General features: G+C 47.6%; 1 protein-coding gene across 1 annotated transcript in view; it reads right to left on the bottom strand.

The window, feature by feature from the left end:
• The window catches only part of Gabra5 (gamma-aminobutyric acid type A receptor subunit alpha5), an 83,916-nt gene extending 64,986 nt beyond the window's left edge, over positions 1 to 18,930 (bottom strand). Inside the window, exons 1-4 of the mRNA XM_050140339.1 lie at positions 18,845 to 18,930; positions 2,877 to 2,998; positions 1,211 to 1,278; positions 885 to 1,105 (exon numbers count right to left, since the gene is read on the bottom strand). Of these exons, the coding sequence (XP_049996296.1) occupies positions 885 to 1,105; positions 1,211 to 1,278; positions 2,877 to 2,998; positions 18,845 to 18,930 (497 nt within the window). The remainder of the gene's footprint in view (positions 1 to 884; positions 1,106 to 1,210; positions 1,279 to 2,876; positions 2,999 to 18,844) is intronic.
• Positions 18,931 to 20,550: the final 1,620 nt, after the last annotated feature.

Raw genomic sequence — 20,550 nt, 5'->3', positions numbered from 1 at the left:
CTTCCTGTCAGTGACATGCACGACCCCGTGCCCCTGTGTCTCTGGGCGCTTATAGTTCTAAACACAGCCTCTGAATATGACAATAGCTACATTATTTTCTAATACGATTTTGTATTGAAATTATTTTTATACAAAAAATTTATGAAATAAATTCTACAGATACCGAGGTGAGTGTGTGTGTTTGTGTGTGTAATGTAGTCATAATTTTGTTTCCTGTAACTTTAAAAGCATTTCCTGAATCCCAGTAATACTCACCATGGATACGGAAAAGCTATGAAGGACTCTTGCTCATTGGTCAATTCACTGATTAACTGAAGCCTATGGATCATTCAGAGTGGCAAATGTCATTTTGAATTGCAACGATTAAAACTTATTCTTAGTATTTAAATCTTACCAAAACATAAGTAATGGGTTTCCAAACCTTGAAAAAGCTGTACAATTGCAACCAAAATGGGTTCATTTTAGGCTCTTCAGTTGGTATAAAAGGCAATTTTCCTCTTTCGTTATCTGAACCACTACTTCAGAGGATGCTCTTGAGCATGTACCAAGAATAAAAAGGAGTACAAATGCCGATGTCTGGAGACCTCGCCGGCTCAGGAAAACAATCTGAACAAGCCTCAGCGTCGCACTTCTCCAAGCACAAGCACTCACCATGAGGTGCACCACAGTACACACATGTGTGCCCCCCCACACCTCAGTGTACCAGCACACGGCATGTGGTGCACCAGAGTACACACTCACATATGCCCCCAACACACATGTGCCCCCGCACACATGTGCAGCCTTCAAATCATCTGCATACCCATGAGGCACCAGGCCTGGTGCAGGTATGTTAGCCACCAGCGGAGCTGGCCGGCCCCCCCCAGTACTGCCCAACTGCTCACCGCATGGTGTAGAGCAGCGTGCCGTCATCCTCCAGCCGCAGCAGCTTGTTGGGTGTGGTCATGTTGTGTGCGATGGACTTCTTCCCGTTGTGGAAGAACGTGTCTGGCGTCCAGATCTTGCTGGCAAGGAGGTTGTTGAGAGGCAGGCGTTGCATGGGCCCCTTGAACCGCAGCCTCTCATCTTTCCAGCTTTGCCGAAAGAACACATCTATGGTATATTCCTAATACAGAAGACGGCATCAGGGTGGCATCTCAGTAGGAGAGGCCCCTTAACATGGTCAATTCATTGTGGGAACTGTCTGTGTTGACCAGGCTTTGGTACCTACCATTTCCGTGTCGGACACTGGACCAAAGCTGGTAACGTAGATGTCTGTTCGCACCTGCGTGATTCGCTCTGAAACACAGACATAGGTTGCTCTGCGCTGCCTCACCCGTGAGCCTTCTCTACGCTGTGCTGATATTCTCAGTGTGGTACTCAACTCCATCCTGTATAGCTGGTGTGTTTATGTGCTTTGTGAACCTGGAATACTTGAAAAAAATACTCAATGGGCTGGGCTGTTCCAAGCTAAAAATCAAATAAGAGTACCCATCGTGTTAGGGAAATGGTTTGGGTCTCGTGGTACCCCTCCTCCCTGGGGAGAAGGTCTTCTATAGATGTGGACTGGGATGCCAGGTCTTGAGTAGTGACACTCCTAAACCCGGCGCCATAAGGCCTGCTGTGGGTACCGATCGGAAGCACTGGGTGTACTCAGGGAAGGAGCGATGAGCAGAGCTTGGCTGCGTGCCAACACAAGTACAGACTGAAAAAAAAAAACCCGCTCCTCCTTGTATGGCATTGTGAATTGTTAGAAACCCCCATCACAGGGTCCTACTGTACTTACTAAAGTGATGGGGTATACAGAAGTATCAAAACGGTCAATAATACTTGGACAGGGGCTCCAGTTATTTTTTCTCCCTGGGTCATGAGCAGAATCTACATTGGGAATGTACCACCACCCACACTTAACCACTTCCAGCTGCCTAATGGCATGCGGGGCTGCGACAGTTCCCCAACTCTCCTGCTGAGGTGCTGTTCCTCTGCATGGTGTATATGTACCATGTCGTGTAGTGTGATTTTAGCGCCTGCCTTCTGGATCAGATACAAGCCCTACTGTGCCTCTGAGCCGGAGCGGCCTGTTAGGCTCTCTGCTGAATGTGAGTGACACAAGCGACCTGAACGAAATTCAGCAAGACTTGATGTCAGCTCAGCCGTCATCTGTGCTTGGTCCCTCTGAGGGTGCACAGAGAGACAGGACTGTTGAGCACTGAGCCCGATAATGTCTTTCCCTGGGGTAAAGGGATGGTGCCAGACCTGTGAGGACTCTTCTTGAACTAAAGACTATGAATGTAGACATGTGCTTTCCGTGAATCTTTGTTAATGATACAGACATTAGAGAACTCATTTCACTTCAAGTGTGCATCTGCCCAAGGGTCTAAACCGTACGGTTTTGGTGTATAGGAACCAAGGCAGCAGATAGAGTGTTTGGAAGAGACCTCCACTCTTAGATAAGCAGGGGCATTTTAAATACTTTATGGATTCAGTGATGAATCAGTCTTCCAATATGCAAAGACACAGAGAAAACCTTTGGTGGGCAGTGAAATTCTGATAACCATTTGCAGGAAAGTGAGTGAGAGCCATGTTGGTTACTTCCTAACACACGGTGTGCTCAGCTTTAACAGCACCTAAGAACTTGGTTCCCTTCTAAGGAACCAGAGCGAGCTGTCAGATTATCTGGAAAGCAAGGAGTCTTCCGCAATGTGATAAGGAAACCACTTCCCTCCAGCCCCACCAATCTGGAAAATAAGACAGGACACAAGATAGCTAAGTATTCCACTCAAAATCCTGGTCAAGTAGTTCTCTCTGGAACTGTCTGAATTTCACTCAGCGTGTGATTACGGCCGAGGGTGCTTTCGCCCTGGATTTTCCCAGGCCTCAGCTGGAGGCACACTCACCTCCCAGTCCAGGCCGCAGTCTGTTGTCATAGCCATCCAAAAGCCCGTCCAAGATCCTGGTGAATATCGTGATGTTGTCATTGGTCTCCTCTCGGACAGAACTGGTTGGCATTTGTGAGAAACTTTCAAAGAGAGAAACAAAAGAGAGAAAATTCCAATTGCTTCTTGTAAATATTTCTTTTTCAAGACAGGCATACAGTAGTCCTATGGCATCTGACCTTGGAGGACTGGCATCTAATAAATAGGCCTGCCACTCTGCCTTGGCTGGCTACTAGGTTCCCTTCATCTGGAATATTCTTCCTTCTGCTCTAGGTGAAATGGTTGTCAACCTGACATCAAACTTCAGGTTCTACACTCTTTTTGAGGATCTGGAAGTTCTTGTTTCTTTTCTGAAGGCTGGGCTGCTCTTACAGAATGTGGCCCTCAACATTAACCTCTGTACCTGGACGAGCAGGACCATGAAATCACAGGGGATTTCAGAGCTTAAGATGTAAATCAGAAAAAAAAAAAAAACTGAATTTCAAAGTCAGCAGTGAGAACAGGGAGGCTGAAAAATTTTAACCCAAGGAAGGTGTGGTGGCACAAACTTTCAATCCCAGCAGTCAGGAGTTAGAGACAAGCAGAATTCTGTGAGTTCAAGAGCAGCCTGGTCTACATAGTGAGTTCCAGACAAACTAAAGCTACATAGTGAGACCCTATCTCAAAAAGAAAAAAAAAAGGTACCTAAGTTAGGAGACAAGAACCATTACTGGCAGACTGGCCAACAGGAAATGAACAAGAGTATTCTGGTTTTATTCAATGGCGGGGAGTTTTTTAGATTCCAAAAGTTGGTGGAGCTGAAGCTGAAAGCCAGAATCGACCTACTTAAATGTGATCAATAAAAGCAATTATTCCCAAGGAGTTGGTGCGCTAGACACACAGCAATTCTGACCTCAGCATATACCCTGAGAAAACCAAGACTGTCTCTAACAGTTGCCTGGAAGACAATAGAACGTCTGGAGACCACAGACCCTCCTCCATTTCCTTCGGATGATTTCAGGGGTGCAGTCAGCACTTGGCATACAAACTGGTCTGGGCTTCACAGACTCAAGGCGCACTATTGGATGACATTCAGTACTCTTGGCACACTGCAAAGAAGAGCGCATGATTCCTGTCCCTTCCCTGGGAAGCCTGGCTGTGGGATGCTGTGGGAAACTGCAGAAGCACTTCATGCCGTTGTTAAAATCAGCGTTGCCGTCTCTCGGTGAGAGGCTGAGGCCAGACTGTGTGTGCCCTTTCCCCCCTCAGCTCTTGAAAACCATGCACTTTCATTGATCGCATCTAAGCAGATCAACCCATCACTGGCCTCGAAGAGAGTCCACTTTGAATAAGCATGAAATTCTCGTGATCTAATTTTCACATCACCGTTTCAATGCATACAGCTGAAAGTTCTCACAACCTAAACTTCAGTCCTGTTAGGACAGAGGCTATGGATGTACTTATCTCTCTTCTTTAGTATTTTAAAATTTCGGGTACCCCCTTATTTCTAGCACCCATAATAATTTCAGACTTCGGAAGAAACAAGGGAGCTGCTCCCCACTCCTGGTAGGTAGTAGCTGGGTGGAAAGACTTGAAACATCTGGGCTGCATAAGATGAATTCTGTACTCTGGGCTTGCTTGGCTGTCTAATAACTAGGCACAAAATATCTGGTCTCACAGTCTCCTCAAGACGTTCAGTCCATCTGGTTATCCAATTTTAGGCAATGTCCAGCTGCTTAATGTTAGGAGGGCCTCACTATCTCTTCAATTTAACAATTAAGGTGTGAGACTATTCAACAGTAGGTGGTGTGGGAGGGCCTTCTGTCTATGTGTTGCTTTTATTGGTTGATGAATAAAGAACTGACTTGACCTATAGCATGGGAAGATGAAGGCGGAGTCAGAGAGAATCCACGGAGCCACTGGAGACAGACGCTGGGAACTTTAGCTGCTAAAGCCACAACCAGGTTGCGATATACAGATTAATAGAGATATGAGTTTAGCCAGAAATACACTTAAGCTATTGGCCAAACAGTATTGCAGATAATACAGTTTCTGTGTGATTATTTTGTGGCTTGGCGGCCAGGACCAACAAGCAGCCCCTTCCTGCAACAAGTAGGAAAAAAACAATACTATTTTCATACATGAGTCCATTTCCCACTGCTTAAAGTACCCAAAGTTAACTTCATTCAAAAGTCTTAAACATACAAACATCATGAGCAGGCCATTCAGGATTTATAAACTATTTATTACTCGGGAGATAGTATTTCTGAGCACCCACACAGTGTATGTTGCCTGCCAACTAGCCATTTAGTAGCTGTCTTCATTACCAGCAGAACTGCCACATCATTGTCAAGTACAATGTCAAAGAACACTTATTTTAGTTAATAAATGGCCCTGAAGTACAAGGGTAATGATGTTGGCGATTTCATTGCAGTGTGGTGTTAAAACCTTTCGATTTTATTATTGTTGCTCTTGATCTCTCAGTATGCCTAATTTATAGGCTGAACTTTACCACAGGTGTGCACTATAGAAATTCTTTTTTTTTTTTTTTTAACAGATACTGGACTTAACACTACCCTAAATTTTAGGCACCCACCAGGGGTTTGGGATATATCCCCACAATCAAGGGTCAATAATTTCATGTTTCAAGGGCTTTCTAAGTTGATCCATTATCAATTACGAAATGTTATTCAATCACATTGGGTAGAAACATACCTGGCCATCAAGAGAAAAAGATTTGGTGACGTCACTGGCTATTTTCATGACAGCATGCCACTATATTGCTTCTCTCTCTCTCTCTCTCTCTCTCTCTCTCTCTCTCTCTCTCTCTCTCTCTCTCTTCATATGCCCGCTGTTTCATTGTTTTGGGCAACTGGTGTGCCTCTTGAGTCTGAATCTGACTTTACCCCAACCCAAGTTGTCCCCAAGGCCAGGGATAGATGCAATGTTTATGAATTCCAGAGCTGTTTCCGTTTATTGGACATATACTTAATTATTTTTATTTTATGTGCATAGGAGTTTCACCTGCATGCACGTCTGTGCAACAGGTACATGACTGGAGCCCACAGAGGAACAAAGAGGGTATTAGAGTTTATGAAACTGGAATTACGGGTGGTTAGGAACACTATGTGGAACTGAACCAAGGTCCTCTGGAAGAGCAGTCAATGCTCTTAATTTCCAAGTCATCTCTCAGAATAGACACTATTTTTATCATATATTTTAAAATATATACTTTCACTTGTCCAAAAAGACACTTTCCTTAGAAAAATTTCAGATCTTCCCTGTCCCACCATAATTGCCTTCTGTATCAATTTTTGGATCTTCATGTAACAGCATTCAGGGCTGGGAGGTGGGGTGGGGGTCTGAAATAGTTTCTTTGTTGTATTAAATGGTCGTGTACCAGGAATAGAAAAGAGACATTAAGAAAAAATTCCCCAGAAATGCCTCTTAGGGCAGAAGCTGGGTTTACACTTTGCAGCTGTTGTTAGGGGGATTTTGTTTCTTTGTTTTCCATAATGAACCCCAGAATGAATGACCTGTAATTCGTGGCTGTGCCATGTCCTGTCCCCACAGTGCTGAGGGCTATGTAAGTTCCACTTGTTCTCCTGGCACAGTGACTCCTTCCCCCACAGATATCTGGGGTCTTGCTTAGGCTCCTGCCAAGCCGCAAGATCTTAGTCAGAAAGAAACTCTAGTTTGGACCAACTAACAGTTGGGGCAAGGAAAACAGTGGGGATATACTGGGATCTGTGTTCAGTGGGAGACAGGGTGACCGGAGCCTCAGGTGGGGTCACCGCATCTTCCCCAGGCAGGCCTGGCCACCATCCATATTAACCCTGCTGAGTGTAGCCAAGGGATCTGCTCACTCTTAGCACAATTGTGAGTGAGCTCCTGCTTTAGGCATCAGAAAAGATCTTTGAAGGAGTGGTCTTTTGTGAGGCGAAGCTTAATCTGTTATCACTGACAAGCACCTTGGGCATAAAGGAAGTGTTGGTGACTTACTCCGATTATAACTGACGACAAATCCAATCCAATTGTGAGGTTAAAATAGCTACCTTCTCTTAAAACATGGTTTCCTATTGGGCTTTCAATATTGCTTATGAAAATGTACTACGCTCATCCGATGCTCCAGGCCTACAACTTTTGCACTTACTGTTTCTTCTAGAAAAGGGATTCTTAAGACAACAGAGATGCCCTTCAATACGGAACCCCAAATCTGTGGGAGCTCAGATCCCTTTTGCAATAGCTGTGGGTGTGCCTAGCGTCTCCACACAGCCTCCCGCCTACTTTAACCACCGCTAGCCCAGTGTGAGCTGATGATTATTAAAGCATATTACTTAGAGAAAAACACAAAGAAAAAAGTCTGCACATACTCGGCTACAGAGAAGTCAATTTTTCCAAGATTTTTAATCCAAACCAGAAAATGTGTGGTCAACTTCACAGATGCTGAATCTGCGGGTATGTTGGGCCAACTGTAAAAAAAAAAAAAAACCTGTTCTAAAAGTCGCTACCTTTTGCATTCTCTTTCCCAGTTTATATGGAAGGCACGAGGATGTGACCCAGTCACTCGGCTGATTTTGTTTTGAAGGATAAATGGCACAATGAGCCCCATTTTCCAGCCTGATGGACACAGAGCCTGCAGGACAAGCAGGGACACTGGTAGGTACTGCAAAGTACCGAATGTCCCTGAAATCCCTGTCATGGCGGTCCAACTTCTAATTTCGAGAAAGTGAGTTTAGGAACCGGCATCTTAAAAAATCTGACCCACTGAGAAGCTGGCTTTCCAGATAGTCTTGAAGAGAAGTAAACTGTGAACACCTTCAGCAAGTGAAGGGGTCTCTCCCACTCTCTGTTGTCCCATTTCTGGCCTTTCCAAGGTGTTAGCTTCTTCTCGATTTCTGGTCCTTGGAGACTCGGGTTTAACTGACCTCAGAGAGAATAAGACACGGTATTTGTGGAGGCTGAGTCCTACCTGCTGATCTCCCTGTGTGGTCCTGGTAGAAAGAGGGCATTCTAAGGATAAGCTGGAGATAGATGGGCTGCTCCAGCCTCCAGTAGCCTCTAAGACTTTAAATGCTCCTCGGGGAATCCCAGGGATGGGACCCAGTGACCAGTGTCTGAACCTATGACAGGTACAATGGGGGAGAACTGGGGTCACATAGAAGGGAGTGTTGACCCTGACATCTAGAGATGAGAAGCTTTAGCACTGGAGAATTTCAGAAGCGCACAGCCGGGGTAGGACCATAGTGTCACTTCACAAAGCATGGCGTGACAGGAACACAAGGGACAGAGAGAACATGGCTCTAGCTAGGTTTGGGATGGAAGAAAATAGACCTGAATTTTTGAGATTGAAGACTGGCTCATCCAGTAAAAGGGGCATGGGATCGAACTATGAACAGTGGTTCCAAAGAGGCAACTGGTGTTTGAAGAAAGAATGTGAGACCTCCGGAGAAAGTCAGCGTGAGGGCTGCACTGCTCCTCAGTAACAGAGCACTGCAAGGGCCAGGCGCTGGGTGACAGAGCACTGCAAGGCCAGGCGCTGGGTAATGAAGCACTCACTGCAAGGGCCAGGCACTCGGTGATGGAGCACTCACTGCAAGGGCCAGGCACTGGCTGATGGAGCACTCACTGCAAGGGCCAGGCACTGGCTGATGGAGCACTCACTGCAAGGGCCAGGCACTGGCTGATGGAGCACTCACTCTAAGGGCCAGGCATTGGGTGATGGAGCACTCACTGCAAGGGCCAGGCATTGGTGACGGAGCACTCAGGGCCAGGCACTGGGTGATGGAGCACTCACTGCAAGGGCCAGGCACTGGGTAATGGAGCACTCACTACAAGGACCAGGCACTGGGTAATGGAGCACCCACTGCAGGGGCCAGGCACTGGGTGATGGAACACTCACTGCAAGGGCCAGGCACTGGCTAATGGAGCACTCACTGCAAGAGCCAGGCACTGGGTAACACTGGGATGGAGCACCACCAGGGACCTACCTCTGGGTTTAATCATCAACACCACAAAATTTTTAAAAATTCAAAATGGTAATGTACAACTGAGAAGATAGTCACAAACAAAATCGCAAAAGACTTTTGATGCCACTCTATACTTTTAAAATCTTTTTGACGATAATGGTAACTTGATGTCTCTTTTGACAAGGCCCTTGGATTCTTCGGAATCATGGACTTGGAAGAGGCAAGACGTGAGAATAGACAGGCCAGTGACTAAGGAGCAAACAGTGGAGCTAAGGGGTGGGTCACCCGAGAGCCATTAGCTGGATGTAGTTCTTTTGACTTTGTTTTTATAAAATGAGGTCTCACACTATGGGGCACAAGTTGGCCTTGACCTCCTGGTCTAAAGCAGGTTGTTTGTTATGTTTTTTGCTGCAGATTCCCAGCTAGCTGGTGTTTGTTAGAATTTCTGAATGAGGCTGAAGGGAAATAAGGGGTGTGAAATCAAGGATGGGAAATTGAGAGGAAGCCACCTTCAGATGGACCATAACCCACCCAGCAGGAACTCTAGAATGGCCGCAGAATGCAGTCATGATCTTTCACAGCTTCAGGCTCTGTGTGCAGAAATTTCATCAAGCACTGACCGAGAATGTGAGAAAAACATAGCATCTGTAACAGACACACACACACACACACACACACACACACACACACGAATTTGTTCTGTCATTCCCCCACGGAGAAAGAGTAGAATCGCCATTTATACTGTGTGTAATCTGGAAACAATGTAGCATAGCAGGGTGTACATAGGTCATATGCAAATGCACTTTCATATAAGGGACCGGGAAACCCAGAGGGGCTTCTGGAACCAGCTGCCTAGAAACAATGGACTCTGGAAAGGGAGTTGGCTAAGAGTTACTTTCTCAATGAGACCTAGAAGAATCATGTGTGTGCATGTGTGCATGAGTTGGTGCGTGCATGCTCATGCATGGGTGAAGAATTTTAAAGGATTTTACATCAGTATAACTTTGCTATTTTACTATTAACACATCCAAATCTATTAAGAATTTCGGTCATGTTAAGTGACCCGGGTAAGGTTCCTCTACTATGGTGTTTTAAAGAGGACATGCGCTCACCAGCCTTGGGAAGGTCATTTGAACATTGTCCTAGCACAGATGGTATTGGAGAAGACATACTGGTACATTTCTGTGTGGTTAATGTCTATGCTTGCAGAAATGGTCATATATGGTCAGTAACGATAACTCCAGGCAGTATGGATGTGAATGTCTTTTTGAATTTTCCCAGGACTGACTTTGGTGTCAGTGTCCCTACCTTCTAAAACTGCTTTCCTTCCTTGGACTTTTAGTACTGCTAAGAAACGCGTCTTGTCTTTGCTTGCTCAGGTCTCTCTATAACTCTAAATGAACATCACTGCTCACTGATGTTTTCCTCGCTTGTCCATTGTTTATGACTTTAGTTATCTTCTAAATAATAACAAGGCAGGCTGTAGCTATGGTTTCATTCCCACAGGAGAGCACTCCTGTCTCTAGGTGGGACTGTGAACTTGGAGTACATTTCATAAAACTAAAGCCCTAGCCAGAAAGCACTGTGCCAGAGATTTTCAGTTTTCCTTGTGCCCTCAGGCCTTCCCAGTATTGCCCTTCAGTTGCCCGGATCAAAGCTATCTTCCTCACCACTCTTCCTGCAGGTTCTCTGTGTCCTTGGCACTGCTGTCTGGCTCGGACTCCAAAGCTTATCACTGCGCCACCACAGGCCACAGCACCTATGCGTTACCCTGGCCCATTGTCCCTTTTTCTTAGAAAATTCACCGGGAACGCTGCATCCATTAGACCCCCACCCCACCCACACTCCACGCACACATACACACCTCCCTTCCCTTCTCTTGCCGCTGCTCCTGTCTCTCTCCTGCCACCTATAGCCCAGGGACCTCTCTTTGTAAAAGGCCAGGAGTAAACTCTGAATTGCTGGATCCAGGAGTCAAGACCAGCTGTTCAACTTCACGGACCCAGTAGCTACATTGAGCCAAGACAACTGCATCCCCCTTGCTACAGAGCTCTCTCCTCTTGGCCTCTAAAAGACTCTTCTCTTTAGGTTCTGGCTGCTGGATGCATTCTTGCTTACTCAATTATTTTGAAGACAGGGTTGTGCTGCGTAGCTGGAAGCTCAGATCTTCTCGCTTTAACCTTTAAGTGCTGCTGTGTCCGTCTATGTTTTTCTGCTTCTTCCTCTCCTCTGCCCCTTTCAGTTTTGCCCCTGCTCTCCCCCTCCTAAGCTAATAGTCCCATAACGTCCAAGGGCACAATCGATGGGCCTCTTCCCACCCTTACCATGCTCAGCTTCTGTCTGTTCTCCTGCCCAGCAGCCTTTAAATCATGATGCAGCCCAGCTCTTCTCTGGACTCCAGCCCCATGTCCAAAGGCCTGCCCAGCTACTTGGATAGGACGTGGTTTCTCCAAGGGATTACAAAGCCATAGCTACACACACACACACACACACACACACACACACACACACACACACACATCTTCTTCTTCTGCTCTCTTCCCCAACTCATTGATAAGAGGAAGAGTGGATGGTGCTTCCTTAACCCTTCATCTTCCCTTCACGCACACATCATCCCTTCAATACATCCCACCGATGAAAACACACCCTTCTTCCTATAAAGGCATCTCTCCCAGTCCTACCCCAGACCTCGCTCAACTCTGCTCAGTCCGCACTCACAGTGGGTACGACACCGAGGTCCCTGCCATAGCTTCCTCTAAATAGGAACGTGCTCGCTCAAGGCTACTCAGTGAGGTCACCTGGCACAGCCATCTCTAGTCTACAGTAGGAGGGTCACATGGCACCAGACGTCCTCCTCTCCAAAACATAAAGCTGGACTCAGCTGGTAAAGTGCTTGTCCAGCCTGCCCAGAGCCATGGGTTCGCAGCCTAGGGCTGCACACTTCAGGCATGGTGACACACACCGTAATCTCCCAAGTCAGACGATCGGGAGTGCAAGTCTGTTCTTGGTTTCACCCACAGTTCATGAATGACTAACCTGGGATATATGAGATCTTTTCAAAAAAAAAAAACCATGACAAACACATAATAAGGAACTCCACTCCACTCTTTGGCCCACAGACACCCTTACAGTAAAGTTACCCGACTCTCCAGATCCTCCAGGTCTAATCCGGTCTTCTCCCTTATAGTGTGACTGTGCTTCCCGTGGACTAGGTACCTCTGATGCCAGGCTAGCCGCTGGGCGCTCCCAATCTCCTCAAGGGACGGCTGCTGTGGTACCCATCACCGTTTCCCACGCCGGCTTGGTCTTCTCCACCATCCTGCTGTTCCTACCCCCCCCCCCCCCCGCTCCCCGACTTCCTCCAGTCCTGCAGTCTCAGTTCGTCCTGCGCCTTTACTGTCATCCATCCGAATTACTCTTAGTCGGCATGACATCGCCATGGCTGGTTTGTTACCTGTCTTTTCATATCTGGACACACCCTCACGGAAGCCTGGTTCCATTCCGGCTCTTGAGTAACCAGCAAAGATGGCTGCCACCACACTCAAGCAAGCAAGCCTGCATGGGTATGACCCCAGATGTGGTCTTCATTGTACGCAGGCTTTGCCCAGGCACATGGATTATCCTCTGGACCCCCTAAACCCCATGGATAGGGTGTCTTAATGCACAGACACACACCTGGATCGGCTAAAGCATTTTGCGCAGGGTTGATGAATGCATCAGTCTTGTGAGGATGAAGCAATTATTACTCCCAGGTACGATATTCTGCGACTGAGCTGCAGGCTGGCTAAGGAACTTCTGACCTCAGAGGATGAGTCAAAACAGAGGTAAGAGCTGGACCCGCCATCCAAAAGACTAGTGATCTTGGGGTAGAACCAAACTGGATGTGAACTGATGGGTCAATTCGTTTTTAAGCCGAAAACCACTGGCTTATGTTTTGCTGACGCTTCGGTTCTGTCTGTTTTTGAAACAGCTCTGAAACAGGGCGACGTTGGAGCTTTTCTGTGCCTTCCCTGTGGTCCTTCACTGTGCATTAGGCTCCAGAAACCTCACATCATAGTGGGTTTGGCCAGGGCTGCTCAGGAGTGGCCCAATTCATCTTCTAGACAAGGATGCTCGTTTGTTTCTAACACATAGGTTCCCTCTCCTGCTGTCTTCTTTTCTGTGGTTCCTTTGTAAAGGGAACAGTAGCCATCCGCAAGGCAAGAGGTGATTCTACCTCTTTTATCAGTGAAACACTGGGCACGATTTCCCAAGTTCTAAAGCCTTGGCTCTTCTTATGCACCCCGTGAGGACTCAGTGAAAATTAAACACCCTGTTTTAACAGCAGCATTCTGAAAATTCGGGCAATGCACCCCATAGGCCTCTTGGTAAATCTTGTTGCTATGGCAGTGAGACAAGATATCTTTTTGCTTTTAATTATAATACTTCCCTTTGAATTCCATACCAGTTAAAATGTGTGCTTTGTGTCACTGACTCTTCATAAAAACCCAAGTACCCCAAATCTCCCCCTTCCTTGATCCCCGCTAGTGACTCATGCTGGCACTTGGGGACAGCCTGCTTAGAAGAGCCGTGCTCCATGCCGTCCCTCTGAGCGCTGCTCACTGAGCACTGGCGTGTCGAATGTCTGGGAACATAGTCTCTCTATATCTTTTAAAATAACATTAGAGATAGCTCCATCACCCTGCTGAGACGCGACCCTCCGCCCTATGCGGAACCACAATCCTCATCTAAGCTGTTCCTCTCTGCAGTCTCCATACAGCACCATCAGACTGACCCTGCCCCTGCTAACTGCTTTGGCTGCACTCTGCCATGCTTTTCCAGCTATTCTACGGACCGTGTGTCCTGGGCCTCAGGAACCTGCATCTCTGGAGAGGGATGCACTTGTTATCTGAGGGTATTCAAGACAACTTCCCGCCTCAGGACACATGGCGAGTGCAGACAAGATCCAGACATGCTCACTGCTGCAGCGAGGAGAGGCATCTATCCTAGCGTGTTGGAAATGAGGATGAAAAGATTCCTCTTTACGGAACCAAAGGCCAGGCTGTCACATGTATTTGCAGGGAAAGAAAAGACCTTTTTTCATGTTTGTAAAGACCCCGCTTTTCACTGGCAATTAAAAATATCGTTTTCCAACAGAGGAATCTAAGATGGCTGAAAGACACTTAAGGAAATGCTCAACATCCTTAGTCATCAGAGAACTGCAAACCAAAACAACTCTCAGATTCCATCTTACTACCTCTAAGAATGGCCAAGATCAAAAACACTGATGGCAACTTATGCTGGAGAGGTTGTGGGGTAAAGGGAACACTTCTGCATTGCTGGTGGGAAAGCAAGCTGGTACAGCCCCTTTGGATGTTAGTGTGGCGATTTCTCAGAAAATTAAAAAACAACCTTCCTCAAGACCCAGTATATATCCAAAGGATGGGTATATATCCAAAGGATGCTCAATTGTGCCACAAGGACATGTTCTCAATTATATTCATAGCAGCATTGTTTGTCATACAGACCTGGAAACAACCTAAATGCCCCTTGACTGAAGAATGGATAAGGATGATGTGGTTCATTTATACAGCAGAAAAAAGATAGCGACATCTTGAAATTTGCAGGCAAATGGATGGAGCTAGAAAACATCATTTTGAGTGAGGTAACCCAGATCCAGAAAGATTATCACATGTACTCACTCATAAGTGGTTTTTAAACATAAAGCAAAGAAAACCAGCCCACAAATCACAATCCCAGAGAATTTAGACAACAATGAGGACCCTAAGAGAGACATAAATAGATCCAATCTACATGGGAAGTAGAAAAAGACAAGATCTCCTGACTAAATTGGGAGTATGGGGACCTTGGGAGAGGGCCAGAGGGGAAGAGAGAGGCCAGGATGGGAGCAGAGAAAAATGTAGAGCTCAAAAAAAAAAATCAATAAAAAATATCATTTCCAACATCTCTTTGAACTGCAGCTCCCACGTAAAAAATTAAGACATATTTCCCCTTTCTCTAAACAAATCTCTGTTGATATCAGTAAACGAATGAAATCTGACATTACCATACTGAACTGAAAATCTTCAAATGTGTTTTGAAACTGTTACTGGCCTGTCAAGTCTAACAAAGTATGGTTTTTAAATGGTGACAAATTAATTCCAGTTTAAACTTAATGTGATATACTTGGGCAGCACTTTGATCCCGTCCTGTTTCAGTACTAATTTTCTACAGTGTGTAATTTAGACAGACGGTTTCATTAAAATAACCAGAATGGCTTAAATAGCTTCACACGTCTGACTGGGTCGGGGCAGCAGCTGACTATAAGGCCCTGGCTCAGATCTATGCTTGACTCACGCCCTGTTTTGTAACTCATAACCGATAGTAAAATTACAAAACGATTGAAAATGAGCTACCGGTGACTAAATTTAGAAAGACACGTGGAGAAAGACAAATAGTCCTCATGATATTTCCAAAGCAGGTTCGCGTTAACGGCCTTATGTAATCACCAAATACGCTTTCCTCCTCGCACATATATCCTCTGATGCCGAACGCACGGAGTTTTACAAATGCCATGTGTCAGCTTGCACTAGTACAGAACCGTCCATGGTGCCTCTCTCCTCACTCTCCCCTGCCTGATTCTGCATCGATCTCCTCACCCCTGCCAGCTCACAAGTCTCCTGGGCGAATTTAGGAGCATTGGTAATTCTCTGCTCCAGGTCACAATCCAACTAAGATCTTTACAACTTCCCCTTTCAACAGCCTCTGAACCTTAATCACAGAAATCCCTTCTTTGGTGGGAGGAGGAGGTAAGGAGATTGTATTCAAACCGTTCCCTTCCCCAGTCTCAGAGTACAGAAAACTCTTCCAAAGCCCCAAATGCACCCTCCATTCCAGGTTCAGACCCCCGAGCATCCCGATTGCTTTGACAGATTGCAAACTCGCAGTCAGAGAAAGGAGCACAGAAGAGAAGTGAGCAGAAGGGCACAGGGCAGCGCAGTGTGGGGGGTCCCAGCAGGTGAAGGCTGTGTAGATACTCGGCCACCCCACCTTGCCAGCGGCAGGATGGGGCTAATGACACTGACCTCAGGATTGGCTGAAAACACTGGGGAAATCGGTGCTTTGCCTTGTAGTAGTTTGTATTAGTCTGTCAAGATTTAAAGTCACGGAAACTTTATGGAACTGGTAGGGTTTCAACACAGTGGTTCTGACATAGAATTAATCTGTAAGTAAGCAGAACCTTGTCTGAGGAGTAAGTGGGGTTTGATATGTCTTCCAGTGTGTTCTGTGTGCGCCATGTGCTGCTCGCCCATTCCCCCACCCCATCGAAAGAAGCCGAGCATTGGCTCACGGCCCCTGCTGTGTAAGTCCACTCCCAGGGGTGTGTAAGACATCGCTCACGGCCCCTGCTGTGTGAGTCTACTCCCAGGGGTGTGTAAGACATCACTCACGGCCCCTGCTGTGTATGTCCACTCCCAGGGGTGTGTAAGCCATCGCTCACGGCCCCTGCTGTGTGAGTCTACTCCCAGGGGTGTGTAAGCCATCGCTCACAGCCTCTGCTGTGTATGTCCACTCCCAGGGGTGTGTATAAAACATCACTCACAGGGATATCTTCTCATGGAAACAAGTTCAAATGCTTCAACTTACAAACCAAGCATGTTGTACACAAAAGAATGGATACCTGGAAGATCAGGAGTAATGTAAACGCCCCCAGGTTGGGAAGTAGCTACTGGCGTCCCACTCAGGCACTGCTACACTACCTGTCCATATTGAAATCACCTAGCCAAAAGAATTTGCAAGAGCAGAAGCTTAGGGCCAAAGACTAACAAAGAGTTGAACGTGCAAGGTGACCCCAGACACACACAAATATGCACGGGGCAAGCAGTGTTAGGAACCAAAATGGGAAGGGTGATGACATGGGAGCTGGGAATTTAGGGCACCCTTTTTAAAATAAACCTAGCTGCATCTCACGTAGTTTTTGCAGTTTATAGGTATTATTTTATGGTAGACTATAAAACAATTAAAACCTTCATATCTAAAAATTACTATCATCTCCAACAGTTAGTGTTTCTGAAAAAATTGAGGGGTAGTCTCAGACTTAATCTGCATTTCCTTCCGGAGACTTGTAAGCCCATCTATAATTCACAGAAGACCTTAGCAAGCTACAGAATTAAATAAGAAACTAGCTACACACATACACATACCTTCCTACTTCTGTCTTGCATCTACCAGAGAGAGTGATAGCTTCCTGCCTGATTTGATTCATAATCGTAATTATTGTGCCAAATCCTATAAGCTTATGTTCCCAATATAGCACAGCACAGCATGGGCATAAGTTCTAAGATATCACTCAGTAATGCATAGAACATCAGAAAAATAAGCCAGCTATTTCAGTGTATGAATTTGCACCGGTGCATGTTCATGGGATTTCATTCACACGCACCTTCCATTCAGCAGACACGCAATTTATAGGATTCCACAAAGAACTTGCAAAGGAAAATCTCTCGCATAGTAGATGGAAAATCAAAGGGCTGGAGGGCGAGGGGAGCAGGTTCTGTCACTATGAGCAAGGCAAGAATGTCATCCAGTAAATAAGGACTACCACATCTTTCCTGGTGTGTCTTTTGCCTCATGGCAAGTACAACCTGTTAGACAGAGTGTGTGCTGCTCAGTTTAAGAAGCAAAGTCGCTAAACATTTGACCTGTAAAAACGGATTCCAGAGTGCATTCTGCATGTGTGTAAATCGTAAACAGACAGCGGATGCAGAGGACTGGGCAATAGCCTGCAAAGACACCATTTTTCCTGGCAAGTAAGGATGTCATTGCTGAAGAATGACGTTTCCTGCCTGTGCTCTGGACCCTCTCTGCTCTTCTGTCCCTTCCCGTTTGAGCAGAGGAAGAGAGAGGGAGAACAAAAAGAGGTGGCGAGAGGAAAGAGACAGAGACACAACTAGAAATGTAGAGGGGACAGAGGTAGAGATGAGAACGACGAGACGAGAGATGGACAGGAGGAAACAAGAGGAGGAGAGGAGAAGAGAGGAGGGGCGAGAGGGCCAATTAAGACTTCCTCAGATGCTGGGAATACATCGTACCTTACCCTGGCCACAAGTGTGAGCCCTCCTTGAAATTTTTTTCCCCAGCAGAGTGGGCCTGTGAACCCCTGCCAAGCAGCTTGTACCCTCTAGCAGTACTAATGGAAACGGATGGTTGCGAGCTGCGGTCCTTCTAACTAGCTCAAGTGCTCCCTTGGGGATGAACAGTGGTAAACAGGAAACCAAGCAGCATGCGCTGTCCAATGGGACCACTTCAACTTGCAATCCTTTTGATTAGCCAGGACAATTTAGGGCAGGGAGGGACACAGGAGAGAAGGAGAGCACTGACTGCCTCCTAATGGCTTGCATTCGGAACACTGGGTATTACTAGTGTGCTAGGGAAAGGCTAGTGTTGGTACAGAGACGCTAACGGCCCAAATGAAGAGACCAGTGGAAACGACATCGCCAGCGTCTAGGAGGTGAGCCAGGTGGAGTCTCTGATCTCTGCGCTTGGCTCAGCCAAGACTATTTTGGATCTCTTTCCATGCCACATGCACAGCATCAGCCTGGCTTTAAAAAAAAAAAAAAAAGCAAAATCAGCAGCCTAATGGCCACTAGGAGGGAATCAGTGTGTTACACACTCGTCTAACAGCAGCAGACGTCCTTAACGCCCATGAACTTCTGAATCTCGTCCAACCTGAGCGGGAGGAAACAGCTTCTCTCAAGCCGCCTTCTGCTTCCGCTTGCAAAAACCTCTTTTCTCTCCTGTCTAACTCATCTCAGAGACCCTGCACCAGGAGCAGCGTTGTTCGGAAAGAAAGCATGGGTCAGGACACATTCAGCACAACTGAAGGATGGATGCAGGATTGCAGAGGTGGCAAGCCAAGGCAGTCCTGCCCTACGCGCTACAGGGGCTCACAACGGCCCAGGACCCCAAGACCATACAATGAAATCACAGGGGAGAACTTACCCAAAGTGACTGGATAAGGCCATGGAAACACAGAAGACAAGGAGGGTTTTGGTCATGATAAATCTAGACACCATGCCATTGTCCATTCCCAGTACGAATAATAGTTGGAGCAGATGAATTTGGAAGAGAAACTGTTCTTTCCTCCAACTTGATCTTGAAGCTGAAAGCACACAAAGGGGAAACGCACATGAACACGGACGTCCCTGCCACTCCAGTGGGTCCCAGCATGCCGCTGCCACAGAGACGCTGACAAAGCCTGGAACCTATTTCTTGTCACCAGCAGACTGGGCCGGCGGTTTGTACCACTTTTCCGTGGGCAGCAAGATGGTGTGAAAAGGTGACAATACGGGTTTTGCTTCAGTTTTACAGAATGCACAGTCGATGGACTCGTTGCATCCCTCAAATACTGTTGTACTTTTTTTTTTTTTAGCACGGTCTAAATGACCCAGTTATTAACATAGGGCTCAAAGTTATTTGGCAACTGCATTTTGTATCTATCAAATCCACAAGTGAGATAAATTTACCTTTCTGAAATATTTGTCACACGTTCAAAGCCAGCAAGCTGATTCTTGTTCTGCAAGGTGCTGAAAGTGTGTGGGAAGAGGGGGAAAGGCATACGTCAGAAACACATCTTCTAGAGGAGCGCCACGGTAGACCTGTCTGTGAGGGTCGGACTTTCTGGCTTGGCATCTTGCCCCAGGGCTGTATGACTTAGAATCATGACACTTGGCAAATATCTCTCTGTTCTTATCTGGGCTCTGGTTAGTGCAGTGGAAATCCAAGCAAGCACTGCTCCCGGGCCAGCAACAACCTTAGAGAAGGCACATCTATCTCAGCATGCGCATAACGTAAATAGGTGCTCAACGTACACCACCAAGCCAGAGTTCCAAAAGAAACATCTCTCCAGGGAGACCCCCTAAAGTCCAGAACTAGAAAGCACACAACAGGTACTTCCATCTCGGAGGAGAAGGCCCTCTGAGCCTCCAGTCAAGAACAGAAAAGGCTGGCATGCTGTGGTCGCCTGGGCGCATCCTGGGGCTTGGGAGTCTAGGCGGCGAGCACGCGGCGCCGCATGCGGGAAACCCAGGCGAGCCTTCTGCCGCCCCTCAGCCCCCGACTTCCCGATCCCCACCGCTAGGCTGCTCTCCCGGGCGCACCCCCACCCCATCGCGGTGCGAGCTCACCAGGGCTGGCGCACAGCGCAGGTGGGCGAGGGGGTAGCACTGCGGAGCCGCAGCCTCCGCCACCCCGCACCTGCCGCTCCGCAGCGCCGCCGGACACCTCCGGTGGACCGGCCCTCGGGCTGGCGCCTAGCCCTCCGGACCTCCTTAGCCCCGGACAGGGTCGGCTGAGCGCTCGCCAGGCAGCGCCTTCCTCCTCTGCTGCGCGCGGTGCAGTGGCGGCGCAGCCAGAGCCGGCCTCGAGCAGCCCGCGCGACAGGCGCGCGACACCAAGTGGGGCCCGCGCCCACCGCGCGCCCCTGCTCCCGGGCGGGAGCGGCTTTTAGAGGCGGGAGAGCACGGCGAGCGCGGCAGGTAGCGGCTACCCGGTGTCCACCCTAGACCTCGAGGCGCTGCGCCCGGAGCCCCGTCCAGCCGCGCCACCGGGTCCCCTGCCCTGCCCTCCGTGCCTGTGGCCTCCGCAGTCTCCGGGCAAAGTTTGCGCTGTGGGCTCGCCAGCGCCCAGCTGCTCTGCGCTCGTCCCGG

Source organism: Alexandromys fortis, unplaced genomic scaffold (genome assembly GCF_014885135.2).
Source record: "Alexandromys fortis isolate MF-2015 unplaced genomic scaffold, M_Fortis_MF-2015_v1.1 scaffold_39, whole genome shotgun sequence".
NCBI classification, from domain to species: domain Eukaryota; kingdom Metazoa; phylum Chordata; class Mammalia; order Rodentia; family Cricetidae; genus Alexandromys; species Alexandromys fortis.
The sequence above is the reverse complement of the archived record's forward strand: the minus strand, read 5'-3'. Positions and strand labels throughout refer to the sequence as shown.